General features: G+C 42.6%; 1 protein-coding gene across 1 annotated transcript in view; it reads right to left on the bottom strand.

Moving 5' to 3' along the window:
- Positions 1-19,414, bottom strand: part of AFF2 (ALF transcription elongation factor 2) — a 458,491-nt gene that overhangs the window by 293,475 nt on the left and 145,602 nt on the right. Inside the window, exon 3 of the mRNA XM_072955933.1 lies at positions 6,831-6,951. Coding sequence (XP_072812034.1) covers positions 6,831-6,951 — 121 coding nt within the window. The remainder of the gene's footprint in view (positions 1-6,830; positions 6,952-19,414) is intronic.

Here is a 19,414-nt window from a genome sequence, read left to right as displayed (position 1 = left end):
TCTATTCAATCCCTAAATTCAAAACAAAGGGATTTCATTGTGATGAGGGCCCAGTAGAGTTTGATGCAAGTTTTAAATCCTTGCAGGGTTGTGCTGGACCTTCAGATAGTTTTCCTCTTGGGTGAGAGACCTGCCTAATGAATACTAATGCCTGATGTCATCAAGGATCTGACCCAGCAAGGGGAACCAACACCGTTTCAGGTCCCAGTTTAAATGCCTCCATTTTATATGGTCTCATTTAGTGAATTAAAATATGCCTCCTTCCATTAGACAAAGAGACTTCTAGAACCTATGGCCCATCCCTTTTTGCCTTAGCTACCAGTTCTAGAGAATCAGACCTTTGCCCCCAGATGTCACAGAGAACTCTACAATACCTCGAGGTCCTCAGAAGTCACTCACTGTCTCCGGGCCAATATCATCAGGACCTAAGAACTTCAAGGCCCATTTGTCTGCAAGCAAGCTGGTCACATTTTTGTTTCTATTTCAGCAGTAAATGAAAGGGACATGTTCATCTCATCTTCAGTGGAGAGACCCTGGTGAGGTCTTACCATCTCTTCATTGTGGCTTACTGTTATACTGATCTGGGCTTCTGATGCATGCTTAGAATTTTTTTTTCCATCTCTGGGTTTTAAAATATGCTTGAAATTAGGAGAATTTCTACACTGGCCAGTCTAAAACCGTGTCTACATGAATAAAATTAGAGGGAAACGAAAAGTTCTCTGAATAACTCTAGAAAATCAACCTCCTGCTACACGGGATCTCCTACAGTTATGATTTCTTCTCCTGAGCTTTTCTAAAAGGTCAGAGACCACCATCATTTATTCATCTTCATATCCTCAAGACTTGACACCCTGTCTGGTACATACTAGGTACTCAGCAAATTGCTGATGGTGAATAGAGTCAAATTATAATTCATAGTGTGCCTATATCAAAATAAAGGATTTGCAACTGCTTGAAGTAAAAGGGACATAAAGAGAAAAGCAAAAGTGAAGCTAACTTGGTTACTGGGATTGAACATCAAATTGAACTTTGAGCTTCTTGGTGGCTAAGGTCAAAAGGAAAAGCTAACAGCTTATAGAATTCTCTTTGTCTGATGGCAGGAGGCAAATCCTAATTCATTACATGAGACAAATGTTTGCCGGATACTAAAAAGTGAAAAGGAATTCCTCTCATTGGTTTAGTTAAGAGGTTACAAGAACCTTGGAATGATAAACCAAGTAATTTTCTCAGCACCAATTTTACAGAAGATGGCTTTTTTTATGATGACATCTTATGATTGACTAAAAAGCAAGAGCATTGCATTCAAGCCTAATTCGGTGAGGGCGTGTCTGGTCAGCACGTGGAGTTAGGGGGCACGGCCAAAAGCTCCAAGTGGGGGACTTTCCTGTGTGCTAATGACATGCGGGTGGAGACCCTATGCATGGCAGAGAGTTCAAGGTTGAGTTCACTGGCGACACTTTCTGAGCTGCTGATTGAAGGAAGATCTGTAACGGATGTGCTGTGGCTAAGTCAGAATTACCATCCACGGTCATTCTTAAGACACATGCTGGTAAATTCAAAACACTCATGAGGCAGGGTTAGGCACGGAGGACACACAGACACATAGCCTCAAGAAGTCCACCATTCAACAATCTCAGAATAATTAAAACTACAGACCAGGGCACCAGAAGCCACTCTCTGCCTTCCAACCATTGGAGGCAGGTAACTGTCAACCAGTTTTTAAAGTTCTCGAGATGTAGATATGCGATCCACTGGAGGGAAAACCCAGAAAGGCCCGAAATACATTTATGTACGCCCTACACAATGGGCTCTCCTTACACATCGTAGCAACTTCTCATTCACACTAAATCTTCTTCTTCACCCTCCAGAGTCTTAGTCACCCTTTTAAGGAGCAAGGTATTCTCAGCAGTCCTGAGTGAACCTTATAAACATGGCAAAAATGGAAATTTAGCCATTGCAATCAATTACAGGCTTCTTTCACTTTGGCCAATTCTTTACTTCCCGTTCTAGATAATTGGTTGAGTCCTTAAAGGTAACCTCTGCAGCCATTATTTTCTAAGTAATGACAATTTCTCCATCCTCAAGGAAATGCATCTTCCAAGTATTTTCAGGCATAAATTACATGTCTGGTTTGTGGCTCATGACTAACAGCACTCCTTCATTTAAGCTTTTTGCCTCTCATTATTTCGGGAAGTGTGGAGTTGCCTCAGTTTGCTTCTGATCTTATCTACAAATCAGTAGTGTAATTCCATTGCAAGTCTAATGTGCTAGGAGACTCCTGTACCAGGTATTTCTTTTTAATAAAAGTAGAGCAGTAATTTAAGTTTTGAGGTTCATTTTTTCCCTTTTATTTAGTTGTGGCTAATGTATGTGATTTAGTAATTTTTTTTCTAATATTTTTACAGTTAATCTCTCTAAGCTGTAAGTTGCTATTTCGTTCTCTACCCTAATTATAATAACGATAAGACCATGAATTTCTATCGCACGTTACAGATCTCAAAGCCAGGTTTCCCAGATTGTCGGACTTGATCCTCATAACCACCATGTGAGTCAGCAGAGCCGTTCTCGTCTAATCCAGTGTCTACCTCCCCGATTTCAGAGAAAAGGAAACCATAGGTCAGAGAAATGAAGTTTCCTCCCCAAAGTCACACAGGAGATAAGTTCATCAGGCCTTTGGACTTCTGGTCAGAGGACAGACAGCTTCCTGTTACAGATACGGAACCACACTTACACAGATATGAACCTGCAGAGAAGCCACCTCACCTCCTGAGCCTCAAACCTCTCGTGGGAAACGTGGGGGAAATGTGCATCCAGTTGCTGTAAGGACTCGACAAGCACATAGAGACAGTTCTAGCACAGTGCCTGGCACACAGTAGGCACTTGGTACATGCCACTTCCCTGTCCCTCCCAGCCTTTCCACACTAATCTAGACATGTCAAATGGCTTCACATGTTTTGAGCACTTTGGAACACATCCTTCTCAGCAGCACAGCACAAACTCAGATTTGAAAGTTATAAGCGACAAAAGCAGCTACAAAGAGAAGTTACCCACCATCACCCAAATCTAGGGGTAGTCAACATTCTTTCCATTCTGGGAGTAGTGGATGTGAAGCCAAGAAAGGAAAGACGTCAGCCAGGACCATGAGAGATCACCATGTTTTCTTTCTGCCAAGAAACAGCAGTAGGTCCTAGGGACCGATGCTCATTGGATAGCTTATGAACCACCAACCCCATCATACAAGCGATCAGGCCGTGTTTTACGGTTTAGGGTGGCAAGAAGTTTCCTGGAAGTCCTGATCAACCACCAGGAATTTTGCTTTTTAATTTGGTAAGCATTCCCACCACAACTGTAAGGGGAAGTTGTGGTAGGTATGTCCCCATTTCTCCACCAGTGAACCATGGGCCAGCTCTAGAACTCTCACTGCCACTGGCATGTCCACATACTCCAAGGGTGTCTATACCAGTCCAGGTCTGGGGAGCTTTTGGGCATGTACATGAGTTCTAGAATCATGATGTGTGGGGAGGACAAGAATACTCCCCAGCAATCTCCCAGGGAGCCCTGAACATGCACACAGTACAAGACGGCAGTCATCATCAAGATCATCAAGGCAATAGTGAAAGAAAGAGAATTCTGAGGTCAGCAACTGTTACCATTAATCCTTTCCTTCATAGTCCTGACTCAAAAACAAGGCTCTTCCCCACCAAGAAGCATAAAGGGACCGGGCTACTAATCACACAGCAGGCCTGGCCCTGCACTAGACTAATGCTCCAATCTGTACGTCTACCTGATGCATCCTTGTCAAGTCAAGACAGATGGCTTTTCAAAACTTCTGACAATGTTGATAACAGGTTCTTTAACTGCCTTCTCAAAACTACACTGCTTACATCTAAAAATAAATAGGCATCTATATTATAGGCTTGTTAACAAGAGATGCCATTTACCTTAAAGAGGTAAGAGATTAATTCAACATGACTTAAGATTATAAAGGGGGAGATACTACACCAAGGGTTCTATACCTTATATTGTGTTAAGCATGGAGTAGATATTGAATTTTAAGAATGAGCACTTTGAGCAAAGCTCATTTTTCTAACCCATAAAGATTTTTCTAACGTATCCAAAGGTAAGAGGTAAAACTCATCTGGTCGTTCCTCTTTCTCAAGAAGGAATGAGGCCTCTATCAACCTTTGACTTGTCTTCCATTTTCTGGAAAAAACAGAGGCCACAACTTCTTGTCCTGCCCCTAGTCTTCCTTCCATTCTCCTGTTTTGTTCTCATCCTAATATTGAATTACCATATTCCTCCCGAAAACTCATCACTTTTCACATGTTCCCAATTTTCTATTTTCTCATCTCCTCTGGGACCTTGCTCTGCCCATCACACCTCTCCCTCCTTACCTTCACCCTCTCCTTCTCCACTGACATTGGTTCCTTCCCCTCAATCTTTAAACAACATGTTCAAGTTTCTCTCACCTTAAAAAAAAAAAGCCTCCTTCCAAATAATTGTTCCCCTTACATTCCAACTTATCTTCCTTTCTTCCTCTCTCCATACAAAGACTGCAAGGTCAAGTCTACATTCACTGGCTATCTTCTTTATTTCATCACTTCCCATTTATTCCCCAACCCACAAAGACTACGGCCATCACCTAATAAAATGACACCCCCTAAGGGCATGAATTGCCCCTGAACTGCCACATCCAACAGCCACTTTCCAGTGCTGACCTTTCCTGACCTCTCTGACACATGGAACTAATGAATCCCTCCTCCATAAAACCCTTTCATACCTTGGTTTCTATTAAATGATTGTCTCCTAGTCTTCCTACCTCTCTGATTATTCCCTCCTTTTTGGTTTCCTTTCCGGGCCCCTGCTTTGACCATCTCTTTCACCCCTTAAATGTTGCTACTCCACAAGATTCTCTCTTCATCCCTCTTTTTACTCAGCCATCTGGCTTAGTGATGATATTCATTCTCACAGCTTCCATCGCCACCTACACAATGACACCTAACTTTCTTGACCACGCTCATTAGCTTCCGGTCCATATACCCAGAGCCTACTGGATAGCTCTCCCTTGGTATCCCCCCTGGCATCTTAAACCCAGAATTTTTTTTTTCCACAAGCACCAATCCTGTCGTCCTCCTGAATAACCTGTTAATAACACCAGCCTCCTATCAAGTCAAAAAGGAATCATTCATTCCTATTCCACACTCCCCACATCCAGGCAGACACTCAGTCCCATCGCTACAACTTCCTGGCTCCACTTTAAATCCTGCCTGCCATGAACCACGTCCCTCCTTAGCCAACTACAGTAGCTTCTTTATCTGCCTCTAGTTTCCCTTCTCTCCAACCCACTCTCCACACTTACAATACCATCTCTTCAAATTCTTCGTCTGTCCTGGCCACATCCTGACTTTAAAACTTGCAATGAGTTCTCTTCATGTACAGAGTCCCATCCAAACTCCTTGGTATGAGGTACAAAATCTTCAGGAATCTCTCCCCTGCCTCGCTCTTCAGCAGTTCCCATGCAGTCATGTCTTCATTCCTTCGTGATGGTCTCTGCCATTGGACAAGGAATTCCTTGAAAGCAGGGACTATGCCTTATTCTCCTTTGTATGCCAGTCTAAGATGTGGCTAGCACATAGTAGGCCTTCAATAAGTCCTTGTTAAACTGATCTTATGTCTACATGCACACACTCAAAGACAGTATAGAAGTTAAATCAACGGAGATCAGAAAAGTGCTTTTTTAAGGATTATACTATTACTGGCAAATTGAAAACTAGTAGTTTAGGTGACCTAAGTCTCTTGGTCTGACTTACCAAATTGGGAAGGCACCCGAGTGCTTCAGGCAAGTGCTGTTTGCTTATTCTGAACAAGGTAGCCAGACTCTGGTCTCACTAGTCACCAATCCTTACAGCTTACTTTCCACGGCATTCGTACCCATGCTGTCCTCATTAAGAACTTTCCTCTTCCAGAAGTCACTGTCCCCTAAATAGTGCTCTTCTAAAATCACAACTCTTGAACATTTTCTCTGTTGTTGTTTTACCCGTTACATCATTTTTGTTTCATTACTGAAAATCACACTGTGACTACATTTCAATGGAAACCAACCAGCTGCCAGCAATTCAACAAGATTCTTTCCCCACCCCCCAGCCCAAATAGAAAGTTCAGAGGCAGCCATTGTGAAATCAATACTTGTAGACATAGAAGTATGACCATTATTGGAGCTACATAGTAGCCAGAATACCACTAGAAAATCAACCGAGCTACACTACCCCCTCCGGTTGGGGCAATCACCTAACCCATGATTATTAACCACCAGGAAAAAAATGATTGGCTTTTCCCTTTCTCCTAGAACAGTGATTTTCAAAGAGCACTCAAACTACTGAACAGCTGCTAACAACCTAAAATGGAAACAGAAAGCAGTGGCCTTGCAGTGGATGGCACTGATTGGGAGGAGAAACGGACATATCCATTGACATTCTAATGAAGTCCAAAGGGGCTCCTGGGCTGGCAATCAAAGTGGGAAAAAGTGTCAGGGGGCATTCCTTGCTGTAGGTAGTGTTGGGCAGGAGAGAACTCCTTGTTGACAGGAAGTCTCCCAAGTCCCTTTCAGATCTTACTGTGTTTCCCAAAGAAGATGGAATTTGTTTCTAAAGACATCCTCAGAAACTCGCAATTGCCCCCAATACAGTGGATGGATATATTTCATTTGTAAAATATATTCCCTTGGAAATGATCTGGGTGTTTTAAAAATAGATGAAATGTTGATTAGTACACTCAAAAATATATCAAGCCACCATTTTCCAGAAAGATAAATTACATACATATTCAGCTACCTTGTAGGGCTCCCCAAAAAGATCAAAGCCGGAAGAAAAGAGATCGTCTTCTTGCTGGACTTCTTGATTCCTCCGCTCCCATTCCCTTTTCTTAAGTGCACTACGGTCTTGTTCATAGTGACTGATAGGCAAAGAGAAAGACAAAAGGAGGCAAAGATTAATTAGTCACATAAGTCAGTTAGATCTCCCTTGTTATCAAATTGTTATCAATAAGAAGAAAAAAAATGCAAGTCGAGGCTACCCAAACCGCTTCCGCATAGAGAGCCACCCTCCTTTTCTCTGTTCCCAAAGGGTTTAGGATCCTGACCAGTTCTTCAGAATCCAGAAGAAGACAGACACTTGCTTATTAGAAATTGCACTCATGACCACTTAAATATGGCATAATCCTCTTCCCTTGTCCTGGCTTGATTACTACAGGCAATGACAGACTCTCTGAAAGTCAGTCCATTGTGCAAAAAAGAACTGAATGCAGATTGCTTTGTGTTGCCAGCCGCCTAGGGCTCAGGATTCACAGATGCCACAAAGCCCTAAGGGGGAAAGGAAGTGTCAAATATGTCCTTGCAGATAAACTGGAATTCTGTCCTGAGTCCCCAGCCAGTGGTAGCCTGTTGTAATGAAATCACAGGAGACTTTAAGAACATATTTGGAAGTCCACAAAAAACCCAAATCCCTCAGTCCCTCCCACTCCTGTTTGTTTTGTGGGGGTTTTGGTCTTCCCACAGTTTGTGTGATCGGCGACTAGAAGTCTTTTGGGGAAACTCTTCACAAAGGAGTCTGCCTTGACCAATAAACTACTACCGATGAAAGGAGGTGTCAAAAGCCTTGCATGACCCTAGGGTACGAATGTTTTATAGACAGTATGTAACTCTGATTCTCATCACATTTCAGGCTTTCCCACTGGAGGATCAGTACAAAAGCTTCCAGACTATGTCTAAGATCCTTGCTTTTTATAGAATGGAATGCTTCCTTCCTTATTAAGAAAATAATTATTTTCTTCATCATGCAAGATGGTGCATATTTAAACTGTAATCTGCAAGTCTCACAGTAGTGGATTTTATTTGGTTCATTGGGTTTTCCCCCCTGCTTTTGATTGTACTCTTACTCAAAATGAGTACATATATGCTGGGAAAATTGAAATTATATAAATATACATAAAATCCCTGGCAGGTGCTGTATAAATCTTGCTTTCCTTCGCTGGTTAATACAGGTATCCCCTGCTTTCTAAACGTTCACATTACACCTCTTCACTTTTACGGGAGACCTACATTAGTACCCGTTCTCGCTAATCAAAAGAAATTCAAAGAGGATTTTTGCTTTTACCAAAAAAAGTCATTTCCTTACTAATGTAGGACTTTTGTACAAGCAAGGTGGCATCACGAGAACTTTCAGAGGTGGGGGGCACTTTTCACTTTCATACTGATGTAACACAAAAGTACAGTCGACAGGTCTTGGATACATCCCAAACCTCAACACCTGTGACCGGTAGCCTAGCTTGCTCATGAGTATCGTAACATTAATGTACAAAGCAAGAGCCCAGGGCATGCAATCCCCATGGCAGCTTAACTAGATACTGATACACGTGCAATTCAAGAGGCCACTACGCTAAGCCATCCACCTTTCTCCACGGGGAGACTTGAACTTACAAACCCTAAGTGACTTTGATAGCCTTAACTCCTGGATAAACAACACTTCATTTCCTCATTTAAAAATCATGGTAACATTTACAGGATGCTTAAATGGACATTATCTTTTCATGATGCAAACAATGCTGGATACAGAAGAGCTCACTGGGTCACTTAGGAGTACGCCCAGCAAATGGTTATTACCGTCTGGGAAAATCAAAGACCCTCCAGAGTTCTACCTAGAGACCAGGCCCCACATCCGCATCCCTGCACAGCCAAGAAAGATGTCAAGTCCAGGTACAAGAAGTCAGCCCATCAGTCATAGTCTCAGACGCCATCACCAATATTACGTTTGTTGGCCTCATCTCTCATTCCCAACCACAACTTGTGATCAGAACCCCAAACAGTCGCCATGTGATGCAATGCCTTTGTGTTGGAGGCTGATGTGGAATCAACCATAACACCTACAGTCTAGGAAGCGTGGAGCACAGGACTCGCCCTGGGCACCATACATTGGCGGTGCATCACAGGAGCCCATCCTCAATTTGTCAAAATGGAAGAACAATGGGGCATCAGGGGTGGAGTGGAAGAACGAGTTCAAGCGGTATTTAGAGGGGGTGGGAGACTGGGAGGAGGCTTTGTCGCAGAGAAGGATACTTCATTTCTTTGCCTTCCACAGCAGATGACTCTCCACAGAAAGACAAGAGCCAAAGTCTTGAGCTTCCGAGGAACATGAGCAAGACGTCAGTTTTCCAGCTCTCTGTTCCTTCCGTGCACCTGACAGCCCGGAATGACAAGCCTGGGGATCACATTTAATTCCCCCAAGAGGGGAACTGAACGACTTTGGTCTCTTGGCTTTGCAAACTACCTTCCTCCTCTTCTGTGGGAAAGATAATTAAAACCCCGAAGGAAAGAAAGGAGAAGAAAAAGCAAACGTGCCTCGACACGCATGACAGCCCTTTGAGCGGCAGGCCGTTGGGTCGCTTCCGGTGCTTTCAACCCGGGTTGGATTTCTTAGGAGGCTCTGGGCTGCATTTTGCATCAGTTCATGAAGCTACCAAATTCCAAACGAAAACCTGAATGGCAGACTGAGTGTGCACACGGGTGTTATCTGTTGCAAGAAAACTGCCTGCTGCATTTTTTAACACATATAACAAAGAACGGTTAAATCTCATCTCTCTGGCGAGAATGAATTTAATCCCCATAGAGTTCCACTGCTCTTGGAAGGCAACCAGATCGCTCCAATTTTTTTTCCCTTTTTCGCTCAGCAGGGCGTTGTACTGAAAGCTTCACACGGCGAGGTATAATGAGGAATGAACTACATGGTGATGAGGCTTTCACAGTGCAGAACGTCACTGATTTCTGACTGAAACCAAAATTACTAATTTGAAGCACCAGCTAATTAAAACCACAGCTATGTATTTAGCCTCTTGTTATACCTACTGCAGTTTATAATTAGGAGGACCTCTTTATCTACTCAATTAAAGTTCTTATGATTCAGGGAGGTTGTGTTTGAACCTGTGAGCCCTGCCGAGGCCACAGGAAAGCATATGTCTGTCCCCTGATGGTCTGATGTGCCTTTACACTTCCGGGCTTGTTTTCCAATGAAAACAAAAAAGGCCCCGCAGCCCAGGAAGAAATGCTCAAGCTAGAAATTGGAATTTATCCTCATATTACTCGTCTGCACAACTCACGGTCAGCCACACTGATGAGGGCAGGGTGACTGATCCCATCAGTGTGAAAAAACCACTTTCATATTCGGAAGCGGAGCCCAGAAGCACAACTCGAGGACTCTCCACTGTTAGCAAGTTAGGCTGTTCTTCCAACTGTTTTCTATAGGATAGAATGAAATTTGGCACATTATGGTGACACTGAACACTCAAAACCTGGTGGGGAGGGGAAAATTAGGGGTATGAAACTAAGAGATACAAACTGCTATGTATACAATAGATAAGCAACAAAGATATACTGTACAGCACACAGACTATCGCCAGCATTTTATAATAACTGCAAATGGAGTACAATCTATAAAAAGTTTGAATCACTATGTTGTACACCTGAAACTAATATAATATTGTAAATCAACTATATGTCAATTAAAAAATGCATTTACCCTTCAACCTAAAAAGAAAACAAATGCAATTTACATTTTTTTAATCACTTTAACTATTTAATTAATTTATTTTTAATTGAAGTATGGTCAATTTACAATGTTGTGTTAGTTTCTGGTGCACAGCATAGTGATTCACTTACACATATATATACATTCCTTTTCATATTCTTTTTCAATATAGGTTATTACAAGGTGCTGAATATAGTTCCCTGTGCTGGACAGTAGGTCCTCGTTGTTTCTCTAGTTTATATACAGTAGTAAGTCTAGTTTATTGCAAATTCCTTAACTGACCAAAGACCTCTGTGTTCTCTCCCTACAGCCTGTCTTTCTGGAATCCCTGCTTCACTGACATCTGCACTAGCCGACAGAAAAAGGACAGAAAGAAGAAGTTCCATTTAACTACACTTAACTCACCAAGGCCTTGAACCACGTTGGTTTGAACTGTGTGTGTCCACTTACACGCAGACTTTTTTCAACAGTAAACGCTACAGTACCACGTAGTCTGCATTGGGTTGAGTCCAAGGTGGCTTGAATCCACTGATGCCGAATCGCAGATACGGAGGAACTGCAGGTACAAAGGGCTGGCACCCCTGCCCCCAAGTTGCTCAAGGCCCCACTGTACTCTGTTACTCACTCCAGTGCAAGGCGTGGTGGTGGGAAGCTGCTTTCTGAAATTGGTCTTTTCTATTAGTTCTGATTTTGCCCACCTGTTTCCCTGGCCTCCAATAGCAGAGAAGCTGCTCTCTTAACACAGGAGGAATCTAAGGCCCTCTGGAGACGTGGGGAGCAGTCCCAAGGCCTCGTCACTGCAGTGGCGAAGGAAGATGTGAACCTGTGTCTCTTTCATCTTCAAGTTCAAGTGATTTCTTTTCCTCATCTTCTCCTTTTCTGAGACATTCTCCTATTCTCCCATATGCTCCTATTAGGTCCCTTAAACCTCATCTTGTATTCAGGTAACTCCCATTTTCATCATTAGAAGCCATAGGTGCATTCATGGGAAGATAAAATCCAGGGCACCTGCAGATTCACTGAAATCAAGAAAGTTCAATTACGCCATGTTCATTAGCTCACAGTGGTAGGACACCCAAGCTGACCGTGCAGGCAAGTCTTTTAGAAGAGAGACTGTGAGAGCAGGAGAGTATGGCCGTCCTCTAGTTCTGGTCCCTTCATTTTCCAGATGAGGAAACAGAGCTCAGAAATGTAATGGGCTTCACAGCAGGTCTGTGGCAGAGCTAGGAGGCAAGAACCCAGGATTCCAGTTCCCAAACTAGCTGTCTTCCTAATATCCTAATACCCAGGGTTTGTCCCTTCTGACTGCTTTTGTCCACACTTCCATCACACTCAAGAATAAATATCCGTCTCATTTGCCCTCCGTTGGTCAACTTTCCCTAGCATTGTATTTTACTAGAAATTGCCAGTAGGGAAAAACTTCAGGAATTTAATTTGGATTCAAGTATAGAAAAACCATTAGTTTCCTTACACCAAAATGTACAGAGCCTAAAGGGATTGTAAAAATTAACTACATCTGTGGGAAGAAGCCGAGTGAGTGAGACTGAAAAACCAGTTTAAGTCGATTTGGTTTGTATATTTCATGAAGTTTAATAATCATTGCTTACCTAATTTGGTTGTTTCACAAAACTAGTGGGAGAAACATTAAAAAAAATTGATATTTTAAAATGATGAGTTGGCTTTAAAATACTCCTAATACAGGATTTACTACAGTAATGATGTACATGAAGGTAAATAACAGTCTGACTTGTTTTCTAAACCAGCTGGCACTAAAACATCTTTATTTTGGCTAATATTTTTGTAAAGGCATAAAAATACATATTTAATTCACTCAAGGGACAAACATAAGCTGTAACTCACTTCTTGTTGTTCTGAATGAGTTTCTGCCTACTATACAATTTGTAGATATTTATTCTCACTACATGTTCCAGAGTTCCAAGTGGTACTTTTCTTCAATATCCAGCCCTGTTTTGAATTTGACACTGACTTAGTGTCTATATAATTTCTCTTAGTTGAAAAAACAAAACCTCTGCTATTAAATACCTTCAAAATCACCACCAAGTTAAATAGTTATTTGCTAACATCCACGAGCACTTATTTCGTTTCCTAACATCCATGTGCTAAACAAACTATTCTAAAAAGCTAAAAACAGATCATAATGATTTTACATACATAGGGAAAACATAGGAGAACCTTGGATCTGGAGATGTGAACCTGGTGCCTTGAAAAGATGTTTCTAAAATCAGTAGAACCTCTAAGTCATGTTCCCACAGCAGGACTCATTGAGACCTCTGCAGGCAACCACACTCTTCAGCAAATGTACTCTCTTCCCACAGACACTGGCTCTCATTAAAAACAAAAAATCAAGATGGGAGTGAAAGGAGAGGAAACACACAAGGTACTTACTCTCCACATCTGTCAGCTGCCCAACCCAGTCATGCCAATTTCTTTAGGTCTTAGGGAAATGGGCCAGTGCTTATCCTTAGAGTTCCCTTAAATCTGTGCTTTTTCTTTTTTTTTTAAACATTTTGTATTGATTTATAATCATATCTGTGCTTTTTCAAACAACGTGTACACCAGTACTTCCAGAAGTCCTGGAGGAAAACAGGTTTAATATTCCCCTTTTGGGGCACTTTGAGGATACCCCATTCCCTCTACTTCTGAAAACAGAAGTAGATTCAGGAACCTTATCAAATCATCCTCCAGTGGCATCAGGCTGACATCCCAAGAACCAATCCTCTTATCTTGTTTTTCTCTCACCTACTCCCCTTTTCTTCTGGTCCCCACCCTGTTTTTAAAATGATTCTAACAACTCTACTGAGATGTAATTCACATACCATCCAATTCACCCATTTCAAGTATACGATCAGTGGCTTTCAGAATATTCACAGAGTTTTGCAACTATCACCATGATATAGTTTTAGAATATTTTCACCACCCCCCCCCAAAAGAAGCCCTGTACCTTTTGGCATCATCGTGCCCCAAATCCTCCCATCCAGCCCAGCCCTAAGCAATGACTAGTCTACTTTCTCTCTGAATAAAGTTGCTCATTCTGGATATTCTGTAGACACGAAATGATACAATATGTGATCTTTGATGCCTGACTTCTTTAACTTAGAATGTTTTCAAGGTTCATCCATGTTGTAGCATGGATCAATACTTCATTACTTTTCTTATAGCTGAATAACAGTCCACTGCTTGGATATTCCTGGTCCTACGTTACACCATGCTCATTAAGGGGATTCAAATTTGTGAGCTGATAATGATTTAATCAGGATTCTCTCTGTCTCCCATTAGACTTTTCACTCCTTAAGGAAAAGGTCTGTGGCTTCTAAGTCACTTACAGCAAGCTACAGGTGAGCAGAGGAAACCTTCTTGTATATAAACAAACAATGTCAAATACAGATATTGTGAGGAAGAAGCTTAAAAAGTGTTTGGCTTAAGCTTAGGGCAAAATTATTTTGACTAGCCTGCCAAATTCCCCAAAGGATGTAATACCGCACTATCAAATACCAAATACTCAAGCTGCAAAGATAATTGACTACATCTAGGAATGGTAAAAACCTAGTGAAAACCTAACCTGACACCAACCAAAGAAACAGGTTCTGACACTTCTAAAGAATTTCGTAGTGTGTCCAGAAATGATGGAATCCGAATTCTTCCCAACTCTTTCACTTACAAGTCTCTTGATCATTAATAACTCATTTTACATTTCTAAGCCTCAGTTTCCTTATGGGTAAAATGGGAATAACTTATTCTTTCCTCTTCATGTGGCTGGTGTCAAGGTTAAGCATGATAGTGAATGAGGAAGGCTTTTGTAAATTGCTAATGGCTGCTCACATGAGGCCATTGACAGCACCATGATCTAGGTCAACATGATCAGGATTTACCTTCACCCCACAAAGCTCTACTGCACATTAACTCATGTACTCCTCGGCAACATCTGGTAAATTAGCAAGACAGGGATTATTATTTCCATTGAAAGACAGAAAACCGATGCTCAGAAAATAGTCACAGCCTATGAAAGCTGCATTTAGGACACCACTCGCCTGATTCCTAATCCAGAGCTCTTTCAAAAACTCTGAGACTGCTACAAGACCAGCACATGCCAAAGATATTTACATGCAACTTTCACAAGTTCTCTTCACTCCACAAAAACTATAGCAAAACTTCATCAATTTTGAGATCCAGATTCTTTCTAGTAACAGAGCAGGAGAAAGTATATTTCATTAGCTATCCTTTAAACTCTTTTTCTCTGTAGACTAAAAATGATCTTTGAGACAGTGACACCAAATTCATCAATGTATGGAATTAATTAACAAATTAATATTGACATGTGGTTTAAAGTAATATTTTAATTTAAAACATTTCTAAGTATTACCATCTTCTATAATCTGGTTCTCAATTTTGGCTGCACATGGGAATCACTCAGTTAAGATTTTATAAATCCCATGCTCAGGTCACATGGCAGACCAATTGCAACGGAATCTCCCGGTGGTGGGGAGGGTGTTTTGGGCATCCAGTATAAAATAATTTCTAGTCTTTGCACATGATAAGATCATTCATATAGAAACTTCTTTATTAAACCCATTTGGCCATGCCTAAATCTGATGGACCTAACATGGAGGTAAATCAAGACCCAACCCCCTTTATGGAACAGATGTGTTCTGTGATGCAGAAATCTACATTGCTGATATACGCCATCAGAAATGCCTCAAGGTGAAGAGCAGTTGTTACAAGAATGAATGTGTCATGCAGAACAAGTACAATAACACTAATAGCTAATCTTTGTTGATTTCTTGCTCCCTGACAGGCACTCTTTTAGCCATTTTATGAGTATTAACTTATTTAATCCTCACAAAAACTATGATGGGTACTTTTATCCTCACTTCGTAGATGAGGCAACCAAGGTGCACGAGACCCAGAGAGGTTAACACGCCCCAAGTGGCACAATTAGTAAGTGGTACAAGCAGACTCGCCACTGAGGCTGCCCTACCCAGAGGCCACCCTCTTAGCCAAAAAGAAGATGCTAGTACGTAGAAGAGAAGGGAGGGCCCTGACAAAGCATCACAGCCACACGTTTAAGCTCTGCTCACAGGACAGCACAGGACAGTTGATCCAGGGTGTGTGTCAAAAATCTGAGCTCCCTGCAGATTATTTCAGGTTAGAAAGGGACTCTTGGAGCACAGGATAGATTCTTCTCAGAAGAGCAAGCATAGGCAGACACTCAGATGGATGCTGATTATCAACACTGTTGTTAAGAGTGCACCAAAATTCCATCTTTTAGAGGATTCCATTTTAATTGGAATGCCACTTCTGTATAGAATGACCATGACTCTGGCAACCCAAAGGTTCCCGTCTGCCTGCAGTACTCAACATATCAATAACTTTCTAGAAGCCTGTTAAAATGTACTTTAAAAGCAGTCTTTCCAATGAAATTAAATTCTTTTGTCCTTGCACAATGTGACTGTTGGCTAAGAGACAGGATCCAATATCCCTGACTGCTTGAGAGAGATGTCTGTCTCCTCAACAAGTCTTCCTTCCCTCCTCTTCCCGCAACTCAGATTGCACCTTTATCTCCTTAACCTCACGTCAAGCATCCCCTCCTCCAAACGCAGGTACCCCGCTACAAGAAGATTCCATTGTGCCATAGATGTCTAAGCATCCCGGAGTTTCTTTTCTGCTTTTGTACCATTTTCTTAGATTGGGTGTCTGATTTCCATTTTTATAGAAAATCATTTAAAAATAACTCTCATTCTGTCCCATTCATTAAAAATGAGACTTCGCTATCACTCTTTCTGGCTCATGGACCAATTGGTAACACAAACTGATGTCTTCCAAGCATCACACATTCACGGGGGCCAAACAGAGAGAGCTGCAAATAATTGCATAACTTGGAAGCTTTCAAAGACACTTCCCAACAACTAGTAGGGGCCTGGAATGGATAATAACAGAAGCCAAGAGAACACACACTCAGAACACACACTGAATGCAGCCAGTGTAGTTATTTATATATTTAAGTTTGAATTGGTTCAACACTGAAAACTATACAAAAATCAAAGTGATAGAAAACATTCTCACTTCCCCTCTTGTCAGCCTCTGCCCTGTTTCTCATGGACAGAGGGAACAATTATTATTTTGTTTCTTCTTCCAGCGTTTCTTCACATGCTCTTTAGTGTCAACTTGAAATTATCTCATTTATAATTCTCTTTAAACGAATCTGAGTCAATTCTAAATGCTGAGCTTTAAAGAGCTGCTACATCTAAATTTTGATCTATTTCAAGGAAATGCGAGTACATTTCTCATAATCAGAAACGGTTCCGTGCATCTACGCAAGAGCAGGCAGTGTCCAGCTCTGATTATTCTGATGGCTCAAAAGGACTCTGTGGTTGGTTTGAGTTCTGCCTCGTGGCAGGCAGAGCGCCCTGCTTGGCCCTCTGCTGCTGATGAGCCCTGGTCCAGCCCCCGTGCGTGCTGGCCCCATCCCATGTGCCACGTCCCATACCTGTTGCTTCTGCAGCCAGCCTCCACGGAACAAGTCTGTCTTTCCAATTAGGAAAAAGCTGCCTGAAGTATTTCCCCTCCATGCCCATTAAATACCAGGAATTCTTTTCCAAGTCAAAGTCTTAATATAACCTGGCTTCTCATAAATGACACTTTTAAAAGGTGTTTTATTTTCAGTTAGCTCTGAGCAAGACAATTTCAATAAGTACTTAATTTAAAACAATATTTTCTCTGAAATCGCATTCTTAATGACTTTTAAACTAAGGAAATTAATGCCCTTAACAAGCCGTTTATAATTGACAGGCTTAAGCGGACTCTATTTTCATGTCTCGCCAAACCCTTTCATCCGCGTGTGCTCACAAAATCGTGCGCAGGCAAACCCTACCCCCCTAAAGGCTTACTCTTCAGGCCTCTGCCCCTCCACAGCCCATCCACCGCTCAGAGCTCCGGCCTGACACACAGCCGCGGGCATGAGATCCGGGCCGCAGCACAGAGCGCCGGGCGCGGCCCACTTCTCCCTGTTGCTTCAGTGAGGTGCCTGAAAAGGCACCCCCCTGTTTGGGGCTGAAGTGTGCCCCCTCAATGCTCATATGGTGGGGTCCTGACCTCCAGGAGCTCAGAAAGTGACCTTCTTTGGAAGCAGAGTTGTTGCTGATGTAGTTAGGTAAGTTAAGATGAGGTCATACTGGAGTAGGGGACATCGAATGTCCTGGTGTCCTTCTACAAGGGGGAAATTTGAACACAGAGACACACAGGAGAGCGCTAAGTAAAGAAGACAGAGACTGAGGTGATGCTTGTAGAAGTCAAGGAACAGCACAGATTGCCAGGAAACCACCAGAAGGCAGGAGGGAGGCCGGGAACAGATTCTCCCTACAGCCCTCGGAAGGAACCAACCGTGCCCACACCCTGACAGACTTGGAGTGTCCTGAACTGGGAGAGGATGCATCCGTGCTGTTTAAGCCTCCCAGTTTGCAGTGCTGGGTTACGGCAGTGCTGACGGGCTCACGCCGCCCCGGGCGGCATTTCTGAGCTGGTCCACAATGGAACCGCTGGGTCTCCTCCCGGTGAGCGTGGATAATCATGACCCTAGGAACTATCTTTTTGACTCAACTGACATGCTCTCCACCCCTCCCACTTCCATCCCAGCACAGCCCTCCTTCGGTTTTCCAAATAGCCCTCGTTCCCTCTTTCCTGCTCTGTGAGCGAACCATGGGTATTAAATGAAATTGTCACCAGAATAACACATTTATCTGGAAGAGTGCCAGGCTCGGTGTTCAGCCCTTAATAAATAGTTTTTGACTGAATGAATAAACAAATGACAGGCAAACAGATTACTTTTCTGCCCAAGTTTGGGGACAAATGTTGACAAAGCTATTAAATTAATATATTAATTCATTTGTCTATTCAATCAACAAACATTTATTGGGTGCCTGTGTCACACCAGGCAGCATGTTTGGTGCTCAGGAAAAAAAATAAGAAAGAGTACGAGCCTTGGAGAAATTCACAGCCCAGAAGGGGAGGTAAATCCATTCTAAAAGAATCACGGTGCAGGGGGACACACACTCTGACCACAGGAACGAAGTGCCCTGGGAACATTCTCAGGTTGGTGGGGGGAGGGAAGCAAAATCAGGCAGCTGCGTTCCAGCTGGGCCTTGAGCAGTGGAAGAGTTCATGTTCTGCGCATCAGCTCGTTCAAGTACATACTAGTCAAGTGGCACTAAGGATGATCCCACGGGACAAACATGGATGAGAGAACAAGGGACTGAAGATGCAGGCAAGCTCCGTCCCTCGGACTGTCCGTGCTTGGTGCAATTGGTCTCCGACAGTGGTGGGGAAACAGCAAGATTTTCTGCTCTTCAGGGAAGCTGGAAAATGAGAGTTGGGGCTTTGCGAATGCTTGTATTCAAGGGTCAAACCCTAATTGCACTTGAGATACCGAGTGAGAGGAAGAGCCTCAACAGAGAGAAATGGATGACAGAGATAAGCCTGTGAAGGGCCAGCTCATGAAGCACAGATGAGATTTCCAAGGGAAGCATTTATTGTCTCCTGTATTACAGCACATTGTCTCTCAAAGTGATTAGTTATCAGTCTCAGTTATCCAAAACTGGTATGAAATAAAGCGTTTACGCAGTTATGCTTCATTGATGTCAGCTAGGGGAGCATGAAAATCTCCATGAAGGTGGGTAATTGATGTGTAAATCAGAGCTCAATCACTCTGTAATAGAAATGGTCCCACTGAAAGCATGCTTGTTGAACACAATCGCGGAGAAGCCAGAGGGAGGGAGGGAGGGAGGGGAGGAGGGCGGGAGAAGATAGAAGGCTTATTTATTAAAAAT

This window comes from Vicugna pacos, chromosome X (assembly GCF_048564905.1).
Source record: "Vicugna pacos chromosome X, VicPac4, whole genome shotgun sequence".
NCBI lineage: Eukaryota > Metazoa > Chordata > Mammalia > Artiodactyla > Camelidae > Vicugna > Vicugna pacos.
Note: the sequence above shows the minus strand (reverse complement) of the source record. Positions and strands in the feature narration are given on the sequence as shown.